Source organism: Ursus arctos, unplaced genomic scaffold (genome assembly GCF_023065955.2).
Source record: "Ursus arctos isolate Adak ecotype North America unplaced genomic scaffold, UrsArc2.0 scaffold_17, whole genome shotgun sequence".
Lineage (NCBI taxonomy): Eukaryota > Metazoa > Chordata > Mammalia > Carnivora > Ursidae > Ursus > Ursus arctos.
The window spans coordinates 26,323,681-26,339,818 of NW_026622841.1; the positions used below are offsets into that span (position 1 = coordinate 26,323,681).

The 16,138-nt window shown below is 49.7% G+C and overlaps 1 protein-coding gene across 2 annotated transcripts in view; it reads left to right on the forward strand.

Moving 5' to 3' along the window:
• Positions 1-16,138, forward strand: part of LOXHD1 (lipoxygenase homology PLAT domains 1) — a 156,264-nt gene that overhangs the window by 123,746 nt on the left and 16,380 nt on the right. The window contains exons 33-37 of one of the 2 annotated variants that reach the window (XM_044383194.1): positions 536-721; positions 3,458-3,585; positions 10,024-10,141; positions 10,989-11,163; positions 12,776-12,961. In XM_044383194.1, the coding sequence (XP_044239129.1) occupies positions 536-721; positions 3,458-3,585; positions 10,024-10,141; positions 10,989-11,163; positions 12,776-12,961 (793 nt within the window). The remainder of the gene's footprint in view (positions 1-535; positions 722-3,457; positions 3,586-10,023; positions 10,142-10,988; positions 11,164-12,775; positions 12,962-16,138) is intronic. The other variant, XM_026496247.2, reaches the window with a different exon arrangement.

A 16,138-nucleotide genomic window follows, 5' to 3' on the forward strand; every position in this document is an offset into this window, starting at 1 on the left:
CTGGGTCCTCTTCCCAAGGTCTCACTGGGCAGAAACCAAGTTGCTGCTAGGGCTGTGGTCTCATCTGAGGCTGGGAGTCCTCTTCCAAGCTCATTGGCCGTTGGCAGAATCCATTTCCTTGCGGTTGTAAGACTGAGGCCACCAGTTCCCAGAGGCTGCAGGCCTCCCCTGTCACATGGCCTTCTCCAAAACATGGCAGTTTTTTTTTTTTAAAGGCCAATTAGACGTGATCTCTTCTGCTTCAAATCTCTCTGACTTCTCCCATCTCTGACATCTGGACCCTCTTTTAAAGGGCTTGCCTGATTAGGTCAGGCCCACCCAGAATAATCTTTTGATTAACTTAAAATCATCTGATTAGAGACCTCCTCTATTTTATCTGCAAAACCTCCTCACCTCCATGAGAGGGACCTGGGTCTGCATGCAGAGCAAATTAGGAGGAAGCACTGAGGAAGGAGGGTGCAGAATAAGGAAGGGGATGCTGAGTGGTGAGGGCTTCCTTCCCAGTTTTACCCAGACCCTCTATGTTCCCTCCCAGCTGGGCCACGATGGGGCCTCCCCTGAGAGCTGCTGGCTGGTGGAGGAACTGTGTCTAGCTGTGCCCACCCAAGGCACCAAGTACACGTTGCGCTGTAACTGCTGGCTTGCCAAGGACCGGGGCGATGGTGTCACCTCCCGTGTCTTCGACCTCCTGGATGCCATGGTGGTGAACATTGGGAAAAAGGTATAGAGAGGGGCCTGGGTGTGCATATGGCATGGCAAGGGCCGTGCAGGCTGGGGTAGGAGAGCAGAAAGGGGGACAGGAATGAGGGAAGCAGGAGACTCATCACTGGGGCACTGGCAGGGGCTGCAGCCTGGTATACCAGCCAGACTCGCTTTGCTAGGAGCCAAGAGACTTGAGTCTCTTTGGGTCTACTGCTATGTGACCTTGGGCAAATCGCCTTGGTCTTCTCCTACAGTCCATGGAAATAGCACTTTCCAACCCGTTCCATGTAAGATCTTGGTGAGAGCAAATGAAATCGTGAGCAGTCCATGAAGAGCACTGCAAGCTCTGCATAGATGTGTGGAGTTTTTTTTTCTAAAGGCTCCCTCGATGCCCGAGGACGGTGGTGGGGAAAGATAGCATTTAGGATACCGTGTGCCTCGGATCTTGCGGCGCAGTGAGAGCTGCCTGCATGGGACCCTCTTCAAGGCAGGAGCTCGGAGCTCCTGTCCTGGCTCCACCTCTAACTGATCCAATGACCTAGGACGAAGTTGTGTGAACTCACAACTCAGTGCTGGAGGCCTGGGTGCAGGCCCAAGGATACATGGCCAGTTGGTGGTTCAGACAGTTCTGGTTCATGCGACCCTAGAGGCTTCTCTTTCCCTCCAAAAAGCTGTGGGGTCGACAGAATGCTCCAGCCCTCAACTCTGTTCCTGAATCTAAACCCATGGGCCATAGATTTAGGTCAGAAGGTGTCCTACAAAGATAAGAAGAAACCATCCTGGACCTGAGTGTGCCCTGCTTATATTGTATATGGAAACAGAAGGAAGGGCTGAGTTTGGGGCTCTGAGAACCTTGACAGGCAGGAGTGTGGATGCCTGCCCCTCCCCTGCTTGAGAGCCAGAAAGCAGAATTTTCTACAGCATAGATACACTCCCCTCCCTTACCCAGACATCTCCATCTGTGGCCAGATGGATGGTGTGGGTGAGCACAGGGTTCATCCGGGGACCTCTGTCCTGACCCAGTTCCCAGCATGCATGTGGGCGTGAGTGTGTCTGTGTACGTGCCACCCCCCACACACACACACACCCCACTCAGTACAGCTGTATCTCCCCCTGAGCCTTTCAGTCTGTGGAAATGCAGACCCACGCCCCTATTATTCATGTTACAAAAGAACACAGGTTTCTCACTTTGCAAAGAACCACAGGGCTCTTTGGACTGGCCATCTCCCCAGGAGATATCAGACCGCAATTACAAAAGCTCCATTTCTGTGTCTCTTTCTGGAAACAACCTATTGCCTAAAAAGAGATGTGTCTGTGTAAAGGAGAGAAAGATGGGCCCAGAGACCACGACAGTCTGGAGGGACTAGCCTTAAGGGACCAGTCTCCATGGGGTCACCAAAGCACTCATTTTGATCTTTCTATTTTTCATGCCTGTCTGAATAAGAGCAAAAAAGTGTCAGGCTCCTGCTTTCATTCCCAGTAGCTCCTTCTGCCACCGCGATGCCGTGTTAAGGTCTGAGAGGATCTTCCTGATAAAGCAAGAGGCTCTTCAATCATTACCTTGGCAAACAAGTACTGAACTTGTCCTCTGGGCCAGACCTGCAAATGCCACTTCTAACCTCATAAGCATCATGGTGAAGATTCTAGATGCTTGAAAAGCACCTGGCACCCAACAGGCACAACGTGCAAATAACTTGGGTTCTGAGTTCGAGGGCTTCCGGGTAGTGGGGACCAGGCACCTGAACAGGTGCGAATGCACTGCTGCAGTCACAGGGGAAGGGAAGGGCCAGCTGTGTTCAGGGGAGACAGTCAGCCTGGCGTTTCTGTGGCCATGTGTGCAAACCTCTCCCGAGCCATTGAGACCTATGCTAGTCGTTGGGCCCCTGGCAGGAGGGAAGGGAGTAAGAAGCCAGGGGACGTTCCAGAGCATGAGTAAAGATGACCCCTCTTGCCACAAGGCTGCCTCTGGAGAAAGAACCAGTGGGGGCACCGTCCAGGGAAGAGCTGGTGGAGACAGACGGAAGGAACACACCCTACTTGGAACAAACCTCAGGCAAAAGGGCAAAATCCCAACCTGCAGAGCAAATCATGGACTCAGTGGCTGTCCTACTTCACAAGTGAATGGAGCCAGAGCTCCTTCAAACATCACCGCTCATGGACGTTCAGGGTGTGTGCTGGCTCGGGTGTGTGCTGGCCGTGCGTGATACAGGGTGGACCTGCAGTTGCTGCTTGCTGACCCATAGCTCATGGCAGGCCTGGCACGGGCCCGGGGTGAACTATCTGCAACTCCCACGGCTCTACAAACGTCTATCCCTGTTTCTCGGTGGAGGAAGCTGAGCCTGGCCATGGGGGGCTGGGGGGGAGGTGTCCACCCAAGTTCAACAGCTGGCAGGTGGCAGGCCCGGGTACAAAAGGCCCGCTAGCTGACTCCAAAACCCACTGTCCTGCCACCACGTGCTGCTCAGTTGTGTGAGCGCAGCCTGGGGTTTGGTTGACAAAGAAATTGGGGAATACTGGGGCTTTCAGTCATGCTTCCAGCACACACGTGTTCTCTGTCGGAGACTGAACTTCTGTCTAGCCCCGGACGGGACACAGCCAAGGACACAGAGAGTGACAAGGCCCGACTCTTGTTCTCCAGGCATTAGAAATGGATTAGGGGAAGGGCTCTTTTCAGAGCCACCGAACTTGGAGGGCGTCTTGCCCTGGGGAGAGTGAGGCAGGCCAAGGCCCAGGACTCGCATCCCTTTCCCTGCAGGTGCTCTACGAGATGACGGTGTGGACGGGTGATGTGGTCGGCGGTGGTACCGACTCCAACATCTTCATGACCCTCTACGGCATCAATGGCAGCACAGAGGAAGTAAAGTTGGACAAAAAGAAGGCCAGGTATCCAGAGGTGGCTTCCGCCCCTCGCCCCTCTGCACATCCAATCCCCCAGCCTCTAATCCCACCCTGCCTCAATCAGATTGCTTCCCTCACTCTCCCCTCATACCTAGGGCCTTCTAGCCTCCACACCTTTATCCATGTGATTCTTCCCTCCTGGAATTCCTTTCACCCATTCTCTTCTGTCCCAGGACCTTTCTCTCCCAGGGCCCAGCTCAAATCCCCCTCCTCCAGGAAGCCTTCCTTGATCGCTTCAGCCCACAGCATGCTCCTTCCTCCCTTCCTCCCTTCCTTCCTTCCTTCCTTCCTTCCTTCTTTCCTTCCTTCCTTCCTTCCTTCCTTCCTTCCCTCCCTCCCTCCCTCCCTCCCTCCCTCCCTCCCTCCTTTCTTCCCTTCATCACTTAAAAATGTTTATTGTAAGGTCTGTATATTAGTTGATAGCATTGTGTCATTGTGAGTCTCCCGCTTTCCTTCACTGTACCATGGTGATGTAAGATGTTTACATTAGGGAAAGCTGAGCGAAGAGAACACAGAAACTGTTCTATTCTTGCAACTCTCCTACAACTCTAAAATGATTGCAAAATAAAAAGCCCAAAGAATTTTATAAATATTAAAAACTGACTGAACACCTAGTATATGGCAGGCACTGTCCCAGATGCTGGAGACTGAGTATAACCAGGAGGAGAGGATGCCCGAACTCACACTGCCTAACACCTGGGGAACTGCAGCAACAGCCTGAACACCGGAGTGACCTTATCATGTGCCCGGCATTTCTCTAAGCCCACTGAGTGTACTGACGCAGCTCGTCCTCCCTGCGGCTCTGTGAGGACCGTTTTTATCATCCCATTTCTGATAAGAGAAAACCGAGACACAGCAAGGTGAAGTCATGCTGTCAAAGGTCACATGACCAGCAGACCATGGCACCGGGAGCTGTACCCGGGGTCCCTAGTCATAAACATGAGGCTCTACTGCCCCTTAGGCGATGAGTAATGACGATAAAGGCAAACTCCTACAGCTCTTACTGTCTGTCCCTTTCACTGAATCCCTGACTCCGACAGTCCTGAGTTTGGGCTGGTTTTCTGTGTTCAGCCATTGGCCCCCAGGCCATCCCTGGCCCCTGATAGGTTGAGCAGCAGAGCGGGGCGACCCCAGAGCCCAAGCTGGCAGTCGTGGACCAAGTCCCAGCCACTGTGGGCCTGCTGCTGCTCCCGCTGTGGTCTGGCCACCTGGGAGGCCCGCTGCAGAGGTGGGGGGGCCCAGCTCCGTGGCCTTACGTGGCCTGGCCACCGTCTGTTTGGATTCTCATGCTCTGTCAGTCTTCACCTCTATACTCTGCCCCCAAAGTCCATCCCAACCCAAAGTCCTGTTGGTTTGGTTTTTTTTAAATTGATTATCCCATGTCAACATGCCACCTTATTTCACAGACATACGCAGACATAACTGCTGGTAGGAGAGGTAGACGCCTTCCTGGCAGTGCTTAAATTCTAGAGGTCTTGCTGGAGAGTCACATTATAGTATAACCATATTGTAAATGATTCGAGGCACCTTGTTAGTTAAAGGATTTTGTTTTTCTGAATAAAGACTTGTTTTGTGCTGAGAGCCCTTTTTCCTTAACTCCTCTGGTTTGCAAGCTCAGGGCTCTTACCCAAGGCAAGTTTTGCTTTATTTCATCTGCAGGTGGCTCTGTTTGACCTGCGCTGGTTTCGCGCGTCAGCGTCTCGACTCAGGGACTTGGGTAGTAAGACTCACTGGGCTTGTGGCATGTGCACAGCTTGGTGTTGTGCAAGGAGATGCTTCTCCCCCAAGAGATGGTGCGTGACCAGATAGGAGGCAGAACCATGCGTGCGCACACAGAGGCGGTATGACGTGGGTTTGACTGCTGCAGCTGCCCTGTTGTCAGATGCTGTACCCAGAGGCCGAAGTCGATAGCCGTTCACTCACCCCACTCCCCAGCTGAAGTCCCCAACTTCTTATCTTGCCACTTTGGGGGAAATGGTTCTGGTAAACTAATTCACACCGAGTTGCTGGTGAATTAATGTGGCATCCAAAACGATGTCATCCTCAAAAGGTAAGGTGTAAACCAAGGAATGAGTCTCTAATGGTGGAATTTGAGTCATTTGGTGTCTGGTGGGGATAGGTGCTATTTTTAGACAAAGGTATGTGGCCTTTTTTTTTTTTAGGGAAGTAAGTACCTGTAAGGAATCACTCCCAGGCCCGGTAAAGACCTCATACCCTGGGAGATTCCTTGGTCTGGAAACAAAGGGAATTCAGAGTTCTGTGGGTCTGCCCAACAGAATGGCTCCATGGCTTTCACTAGCCCTCAGTGCAAAGGAGATGAGGAGTTGAGCCGAAAGGAGCGCCAGCAGAGGGAAGAGCCCAGTGGGGTTCCCGTTGCCAGTTCAGGAGGCAGGAAGGAACTATTGGAGCAGTGGGCATGGCCAGGGCTTGATAAGCTCGTGCATTTTGTATCTTTATCACTTGGAACTCATGCTACCTGGGTAGCATGAAAGCTCTGAGAATGGAAGGGTCCCATCTTTGGGGACTTCAAGGGCAGGGGAGTTGCTGGGGAGGCTGAGTCCCTCCCTCAGTCGGGCTTGGAGGCAAGTCTCAGGGGACAGAAGAGGAAGGCAGGCTGCCTTTGAGGGCCCCCGGGTCAGGCAGTTGGAAAGTCCCAGCCCCCACTGCTGGGTCAGCCCTCCTGACCCATTATCCTCAGCCTGGAGGCCACCCTTTAAAACAACATTGGCAGATTTGAACATGCATGGGGCCTGATCATGGCATTTGAGGATGACAGATATTTAGAATCTGTTCGAGATTTCTTTGACTTTGGTCTGCATTCAAACCACTGCAAGGGTGCTCGTACAATATGGGTGCAGGCAGGTGGACTCGGCTCCCCGCCACCTCCTTCTATCTCATGGGGCGTGCGCCGTGCTCACTTATGTTAATGCTCCCTGAGGACGGATCCGAGGAGCCAGGGGCTGTCGGCTCTGCCTGTTACCCCCCAGGCACGTCAGCACCCGCGGACGCTGACACCACCACTGAAGCACTCGTCCTGCTGCTCACCCATCCTCGGGGCTCCCCCTGTGCCGGTTCCAGAGCAGTCTGCCCTCCTCTAACCCCCTTCACGTTCCCGAAGTGCTCCATCCATGCTCCTTGGGGTTGTGATAAATATTGACTGCAAATCTAGTGGCTTCAAACCCCGGAAATGTATTTTCTCCCTTTTCCTGAGGCCAGAAATCTGAAGTCAGTATTACTTGGCGGAAATCAAGCCCAGCCGCACCCCCTTCAAAGGCTCTGGGGGAGAATCCATTCCTTGCCTCTCCCAGCTTCTGGGGGCTGCCCGACTTCCTTGGCTTGTGGCCACGTCTCTCCAGTCTTCGAGGCCAGCATCTTGCGATCTGTCCCTGCTCCACCTTCACACCACCTCCTCCCTTGCGTACGTGTCGAATCTCTCTTTGCCTCTCTCTTATGAAGACACTTGTGACTGCATTAAGGGTCACCCTCAGGGGGCTTATTTGGGACCCTACCTCAGGGGCTGTGACCCACAGAGCATGGCTCTGAAGACCCTGTCATCTAAGGAATGGTCAAAAGTTCCAGGGACATTTAATTTTTTTAATGTTTATTAGGAAATATATATGGGTGGGGATAGATGTCCTTCTATGGTCTGCATAATTCAATAACCTCCTGGCTCTTTGGCACCAACTAATCCGAGAATGTAGTTATATTTACTTGTATCCAGCCGTCTGTTCATATATATATATAACAAACGTAACATGCATGCATATATATGTACATAAACTGTAAACACTTACAGAGCAAAACCTAGGCAGCCACCCCCCAGGCCAGTTCACTGGACCTCCCCACCCCTAGAAGTGAGCTTGTCTTGGCTTTTAAGGTCGATACCCTTTTGCTTTCCTTTATCATTTGATCCCGGCCCTGTGCGGGCCTCCCTAAACAATCAGCTTCCGTTTAGTCTGGATTCCAGTGTTACGTAAGTAAATCAGGTTGCGGGTGTTCTTTTATGTTTTCTTTCTTTCCTCAACATTAGGATTTTCAGATTTCTCTGAGCCACTGGGTGTGGCTGCGATTTGCTCATTTTCACTGCTGCCCAGTGTTCCATTGTGGAGGCCCGGAGAAAAGAGGCCAGATGGCCTGTTGCACAGGACTGGGGAGAGGAGTAGAGGCACCAAGTAGGGCCGAACTGTTGACAATGAAACCATTAGGTCTGGTGGGCAGAGCTGGGGCCAGTGAGGGGAGGTCCAGCTCAATGTAAACCAAACGTATTAGGAGTTGGCCACGGCCATCCAGAGAGGGAAAGGGCTGCCCCAGGCTGATGCAGGGCCCGTCACTGGAGGCGACAGGGCCTGAATCAGATGGCCTTTGGTGTAGAGATTCCAGCCTGGAGGCAGCTTGGTCTAGCATGAAGCTGCAGAGAAGGCTCTAGCCCTGCCGTTCCCAGGAGCCCCAGCCATTCCTCTAAGGGCACAAAGGCAGACTGCCTCAGCGGCTGCCTCAGCGGCTGTCCCAGCGAGGCCAACTTCGGACCCCACACCCTTCTTCCCTGTCTTCCAGCTAGCCCCTTTGCCGGCTCCCTACCCACAAACCTTCCCTAGCTTCTTAGCCATGTCTGAAATTCTTCCACTCAATAGCTGCTTTTTCCACACGAATGCTTTGGCCCTGGTTAGCTCCCTGGCTCTTCTAGGTCACAGAGACCAGGGAGTAAGTGGGTGCTGGGCCCTTTCCCAAGGACAGCCTTTGGTGAGGAGCAGGGAAGAGAAGGAAACCAGAACAGGAAAGGATTGAGGGACAGCCAAAGGTTGCACTCCCCCAAATGCCCCTTTTCAGCTGCTGAGTAGCGGCTCCTCTGAGCAGAGAGCGGGGCCATCTCTGGACCTGCCCTATTTTCCTGAGCCAGAGGCACGGGGACCTGGATCAGAGGCTGATCACCACTCCCAGGGTGGCCTCTCCATGTGGGAGTCCTCCTGCATGTCAGCTGAGGTGTCTTGAGGGGGTCTGGGGCAGCAGGAAAGATGTGGCTAGTGAGTCGTGGAGGGATGAAGGGCCGCAGAGGGGCTTTCGCTTTGGACGTGGGCCTTTTACCCTGAGGACAGGTGGTCCATCCAGTAGTAATTGGTGTCTAGCCTGTAATAAAGGGTGAGGGGGCAGAGTCGTCCACTCTATAGTCTTCTAGAAGAAAAGCTTATTTCTTTCTCCCTTTTATACCTGCCCCACCATAAAATCTCCCTAAAATGGGAATACTGGGCTAAATTCAAAGGGTGAAAATTAAAGAGAAACACAAAGCAAAAAATTCTAAAACTCCTTTGATCTGCAAAATTATGCACCTAGTGAGGAATCAGCTAGTTGAAAGATTATTTGAGAGAATCTCCCGTATGTGTTCTGAGCACGACAAGTAACTTGTGAGCACCTCCTTCTAGTTTCCACAGGACCAGAGGACAGGCAGGGCTTAGATCAGAGCAGGAGGGATTTAGGGCAGATTTCTGGGAGAATGTTTTCACTTCTAATAATCATAAAATACACATGAGTAAGTTATCACAAAGGATTAGGCCTCTGTTCCACCTCTGTCTCTAAAACAAGGAGTAGTTCCCAGTTTGCAGCATTTTCAGTCCCAGCCCCCACTGGCTGTGGCCTGTTTTTAAACATATGTCTTGTATATAAGGAAGCCCAGTCTCCATGCAGGGTCCTGTCTTCAGCGCTGCTTCCATTACGCCCGAGGGCTTAGCAACAGCAGCATCTGGAATCAGTCAGCAGTCAAGCAGTCAGCACTGAAGGTTGCATTACACATGTAGCCCTGTAGGAAGAGCAGTAAGAAGTCAAGGTAGAGCGTCTCTGAGATAATGAGGTCATTCAGCAGAAAAACAGTAATAGCAACAAAAGCAATATTACCTTCTTTTTTTTGCCTGCCATTTAATAGTTATTGGTAACATTACCTAATCTCAGGCCATTAGTTTTGCAGATTGTATATAGAAAAATGTAAATGGTACCATCTAGAGTTGAGCAGTGTACAACCTGCCCCACCATTCATGACAGCCCTGTCACTCCTAGAATTTCATTTGAAGCTTTGCAGGTATGGAATTCCTTTTACATTTTAAGTTGATGTCACATTCATTTGGTCCTCCTGACAGTTTTGTGAGATTGCAGGGCCAGTGTCATTTCCCCCAGACTAAGGATGAGGAAACCAAGTCCCAGAGAGAAGCTGGGACTGCTGTAGGTGGCTAGTGGAATGAGATTAGGACCCAGAGCCTGATTCAGGGCCAATGCTATCAGCCAAACTTACTTAACCCAGTCTTTCAAGAACCCATCTGGGGTACAAGAGACAAACTACTGGGGAGTCACTGGGAGCCTCCCCTTCCCTCCTCACCCTGGCCTAGCTCCTCACTGTAGCCAGTGTCCTCACTTCATGCCCCTCCTCTCTTCCCCTAGATTTGAGCGGGAGCAGAATGACACCTTCGTCATGGAGATCCTGGACATTGCTCCATTCACCAAGATGCGGATCCGAATTGATGGCCTGGGCAGCCGGCCTGAATGGTTCCTGGAGAGGGTAAGATGTCTTCCTTCCACCTGCTGCCCAGCCCTTCTTCCTGCTCTTCTGGGTTATCAGTGGACCTGGTTAAAGAGCAAATGTCACTTTAGAGGGTTACGACATGAACCAGACCTACATAATCCAGTGTGCCCTTTGGTGTGAATTAACCGGAGAACATAGTTTTAGTTATTTGTGTCCAGAATGCACTGTCAGTGTAATGTGGACAGAGACTTAGTGTGTCCTTCCTGGAGGAGGTAAATTGGGAGGACTGGCAGAGGAACAGCAAGAACCAGGGCAGCAGAGGCTCTACTGTTGGGGACTTCAGGCAGGATGGCAGGCAGCTTTTGGTGCCCTGTGATCACACATTAGGTAGCTGCCTCTTTTCCCATCTTGGGCTCTGCTCTCCCTGATTCAGTCCTTAAATCTCCCAGCCACCAAAGGCATCTGTCCCGAGTCCCGTCAGGCTCCCACTCCCCTGTTCAGGCTTTAACAGATTTTTCTTGAGCCAACAATATGGTGCCCATACCAAGGACAACTTGGCCAACTTCAGGTATTTGTGGCTGACAGTGGTTTGGTTGGTCCGTGTTTCTGTCATTCATTCAACAAACACTTCTTGTGCACAATAACAGGTACCTCTCAGAAACATGTTTGGATGAATTACCCATTTCCAAATCCCCAAACTAAGGGGCTTCTGACCCTGTGCAAAGCATACCGGGCAGGGTCTTTGTCCCAGAGAATCTAAATCAGAATTCATCTTGGGTCTGGAATAGTGGGTCCTTGGGGTCCAGCCAAGCGGGCTGCATTCGCAGGTGGACAGCTGGTGGAGGGGAGGGAGGATGTTCCCACACTGGCTTCTCTCACCCAGATCCTCCTGAAGAACATGGATACCGGAGACCTGACCATGTTCTACTATGGAGACTGGCTGTCCCAGCGGAAGGGCAAGAAGACCCTCGTGTGTGAAATGTGCGCTGTCATTGATGGGGAGGAGATGATGGAGTGGACCTCCTACACTGTCTCAGTCAAGACCAGTGACATCCTGGGTGAGTCAGGGCATCCCTCCCATCTCCCAGTCCCACGTCCCGCTACCCTTGCCCTCCCTCAAATTCTGTCTCAGGTCCTGGGCTCCGGTCAGTCTCTCACTTTTCTTGGGCTGCTAGCCAAATGTTAGTCAATGTGAGTCCTTTCCACCATGTGTCACTTTCTGTCCAAATTATTTCCTCCTAGTGACCGAATTGGCTCTGACCCTCCTCCCTCAAGCAGGTCTGGGAGAACCTGATTGTGCACTCTGGTCAAGCACTTGTGAAAACTGTGCAGGAGCGTGACTCAGAGGCCCTCTGTCTTCCTGCTGCTGCCTCATGCCCCTCACCCGGGTCCTACGCGTCTCAGATGCCCTTGGGTTCCTTCCCACATCCATGTGCTTGGCAACCATCTTCTGTGTGCCAGCTCTGGCCTGGAGTCTGAGGAGTCTTGTGAGTCAGACATTCTAGTGGAGCAATGACAGTGAAGCTCTGACAGAGGTCTGCGCAGGATCTGGGGAACCCAGAACAGGGTGCCTTACTTAGCTGGGGATCAGGGACAAGGGTCATGGAGGGCTTCCCAGGGGTGATACCAGAGCCTGGTGCAGAAAGACAAACAGATGCCACTGAGGCAGATGGAACACCAGTTGAAGGGCCTTCCAAGCAAAAATGCTAGTGTTTGCGAAGGTCTGAGGTTGAGAGGGAACACGCTCTCACCGTGGAGGCAATGTCTCCTGCCTGCCCTTCTCTATATCAAAACTGCTCTTCAGGAGCTCTTGCAAGGAATGCGACAAACTCATTCATACTGATCGTAAATGACTAGTGAGGGATTAACGTGTTGGCCCTAATAGCTTACGTTTTCAACAGAGAAGCATTTAGCCAAAGAAATTAAGCTCTCATGGTAGGATCTTAGGCATAAGTGATGGGTCAGTATCGTGGGTAAGTTTGTTGGCACCACTTTTCTTCCTTTCTCTTAACAGTGGAGGCTTCACTCTTTTTGCTAAAAGCTCCAAGTGTCCACATGTTTTCTACTCCTACATTCCCTCAAGATGTGTTCTCAGAAAATAGTTGATAAGTCCCTGGATAACCGCAGGGTATGTATGTTAGGAAAGCTTCATGGAGCTACCTCTTCCAGAAACATTTTCTATTTAACTAGGGTTAAAAAGAAACCTCTATCTGGCTTAAGCAAATTATACAAAGCTGTAATATAGACTGTCAACCAGGGGTAGATCTGGGTAACAAGGAACTTTCCTGTTTCCTTCTGAACCCACGTTGTGCAGGAAGGAGCCTGGATCTCTAAACTGCAAAGCCAGTCTTCAGCACACCTTTTAAGTATGGGTATATTTCCCCAGAAATAAATGAGCTTTTGCACTAAACCACTCACACTTGCTAACCAGGACTCCGGTTGGCCCAATAGCATTTATAAGGCACAGAGATAAGATGAAGGATAGAATTGGAGACCCAGGAGTCCCAGGAAACTAGCCAGCCCTTTCCAGCCTCTCCACTGGACTCATCGATGTTAAACTTCCCATCTGCACCACTGAGTCCTCCAAGGAAGCCAGGATGGAAACCAGAGCAAGTGGGCTGTGTGTTGGAGAGGGTGGCACCCAGAGCCCTTATTTTATGCACTCCTTAGGAGCAGGCACCGATGCCAATGTGTTCATCATCATCTTCGGGGAGAACGGGGACAGCGGGACCTTGGCCCTGAAGCAGTCCGCCAATTGGAACAAGTTTGAGCGGAACAACACAGACACATTCAACTTCTCTGACATGCTGAACCTGGGCCACCTCTGCAAGCTGAGGGTCTGGCATGACAACAAAGGTAGCTCCCGCTCAAAGTCAGGGTGGTGGGGATAGCAGACCTCACCTTTCCACCATCCCCCTGGCAGCATGTTGACCCTTCTACCTCAGGGTGGCAGGCAACTGAAAACTGTTGATTGCCACCATTTTGACACTTTCATCAGTTAGAAAATGTCCTGTGTTTCTAGACAAATTTTAGAAATCAAGCTTAGTTCCTAACTACACCGTTGTTCATTGCTCTTTCCCTAATGCCTATCACATTGCTTGTACTATAGTAGGGACTTAATATAGTTTTAATAGAATTTATTTATAGCCACGTTTCACCCTCTCAGATCCATTCCTGATTTTTTCCATGCGTCAGTCACAGGAAACCTACATTTCTCTGGAATCAGAGTTTTTCCCATGCCTTAATACTTTCAAAAACTAAGTCCTGGCCATGAATCTCAGGGTCATGACTAGGTCCACTAATACCGGCTTCCCCACCTTGCCCCCAACACTGACTATGCACATATCTAGACTTTCTCATTTTTCTTGATGCATTTTTCTTCTATACAAAAACTTGACAGCCAATCATTTTGTATCCCCTCGCTGTCAAAAGAAAAGGGAGGCAGCTCAGCACCATGGACAGCTCCATGCAGGTCCAGCCACTATGTGCCATTGCTCTTCAAAGAGCCTGATGCCTCCCTTGGATAACTCAAGACCATCTGATTGCCTTGGTCCCATAAGGGCTCCTGGCCTTAAAGAAACCCCGGGGCACCAATGTTATCCTCTTTCCTTTCTAGGCAGAGGAGTGGGCCTCCTCCCCTCCAGCCAGACTCTGGATCTGAAAGCAGGGAAAGGAAGATGTCTGTCTGTAGCCTCACTGAACCCAGGTGGCAGGGATACGAGGGTCAGGAGAGGTACAAGGAAGTCCAGGTTCTCTGCCTAGCTTCCTCTTTATAGTAACTTTCTCCTCCATAGATGGAAGCTTAAATGTTAATATGAGCCAAGACAGCTAAATATGTCCTTAAGCTCTCTCTCTCTCTATGCCACATTTTTTCATATTTAGTTTAAAAATATTCAAGCTACATTATGCTTCCCTTGCATAGCAATTTATGAGGACAAAAATATTTCGTTTGAGAGCTTTCCACAAAAAAAGCGGTGATGCCACATAAGTTAAGTTACAAACGTTTAGTTACCTTAATAGCATGGCAATTGTCTCTTTCCTTGAATCTACCTTTCCATCTTTGTTTATCCAGTAATGTTTTTATGAAAACGTTTAAGGATGCACAGAAGTGAGGGAACTGGTGTAATGAACCTCCCCAAACCCGTCACATAGACTCAGCCATTATGATTTGTCATGCCTGCCTTCCCCTTTTCACTTTTTCTTTTTCTTTCTTAATTTCTTTTCAGTTGCTAGATGATATAAAATCAAACCCTAACTTCATTTTTTCAACCCAAACATATTTAGTATGTTTCCCTTTTCAAAATGGACATTTTTGAGTGAAACATAATGCCACTATCACACTTAACAATGATTTCCTGTGCCATCCGTTTCCACTCCATATGCAAATTTCCTTGACATAAAAAATGCCTTTGTACTTTTGGGTTTGCTTGAATCTGGATGCAAACAAGGTCCACGCTCTACATTTAGCTGCCATCTCCCTTCAGTCTCTTCAAACGCAGAGCATGCCTACTCTTTTTGTTTTGTCATGCCATTGGCTTTGGAAGGGACTGGGCCCAGTGATCTATAGAATGTCTGCATTCTGGATCTGTCTGTCTGCTTCTAGTAGTGCCTTTGCCTCTCGATTCCCTGTGTTTCCTACAATCTGGAAGTCAGCCCTAAAGGAGTGCTTGGATTCAGGTTCAACTTCCTTTGGCAAGAATACTCTATAGGTGACATCAGGGCTTCTTTAAAATAGGAACCGTGTACTTCACATTACCTCACAGCAATCCTACTCTTCCTGACATTCACATTGAATAGTGGATCCGGGGACTGTCAGCCTGGTTACCCCAGCCCCACCCCCAGTAACTGTTCATCTAACAGCTTCATCCAGTGACGATCAATTAGGATTACAAATGGCGATTTTCTAATTATCCTTTCTTATCCACTTATTAGCTACAATTCTTTTGTTAAAAAAAGTGCTCCCATGATTACCATGAGATATAGTCCAGAGAAGAAAATCAAGGTAAATGATTTATTCTTCCCCTTAATTCCAATTACCTGCATAGCATTTATAATACTGAACAAATTATAACATACCAAGTTTATTTTCTAATTCATCTTGCTCTCTTGCTTTCTCTGATGAAAACTCTGGGGAAATAAAAAAACTTTTTTTTAAAGATTTTATTTATTTATTTTAGAGAGAGTGAGAAAGGACTGTTGGGGGGAGAAGCAGAGGGAGAGGGAGAAGCAGACTCCCCGCTGAGCAGGGAGCCTGATGCAGGGCTCGATCCCAGGACCCTGAGATCACAACCTGAGCCGAACGCAGATGCTCAATGGACTGAGCCACCCAGGTGCCCCCTGAAGAACCTTTTTACCACAGAATTTAATCTATGATTTTAAAAGATCACTATGATATATGTGGAAGGATGATAACTATAGCATCAAGTATAGGAGTAAAATTCCAGAGAACGACTAATTATCTGTCCACAAGGTAGAGTGTGCTTAGATAATTTCTAGTGTGCATGGATAGGAAAGCCATACAACTATGAAAGAGAATGAGGCAGATATGCTCTGATATGGATTGGTTGTGAGTGGAAAGGTATGGTGTCCAGCAGTGTGGGATAACTATCTTTGTGTAAAAAAAAATAAATAAATAAAGTGTAAGTTTAAAGAGGAGACTTTGGGGGCATCTGGGTGGCTTAGTCGGTTAAGGTTAAGCCTCTGCCTTCAGCTCAGGTCATGATCCCTGCTCAGCGGGGAGTCTGCTTCTCTCTCTTCCTCTTGCTCCTTCCCCTGCTCATGCTCTCTCTTGTGCAAGGTCTCTCTCTCTCTCAAATAAATAAATTTTTAAAAAGAGGAGACTTTGTAAAGAAACAGACTCTCTAATGATAGGTTTCAGGTGGATCCCTGTTGGTGCACAGGGTCAGGCAGGGTCTCTACCATCAGACTAGTGCTGGCCACACCGTTAGCCAAGCTGTAACTATGGATTTGTCTTTACCAGTAAAAGCCAACCATGTGACATCAGCCTGTCCAGAGCTTCCTGTTTCCAGCTAC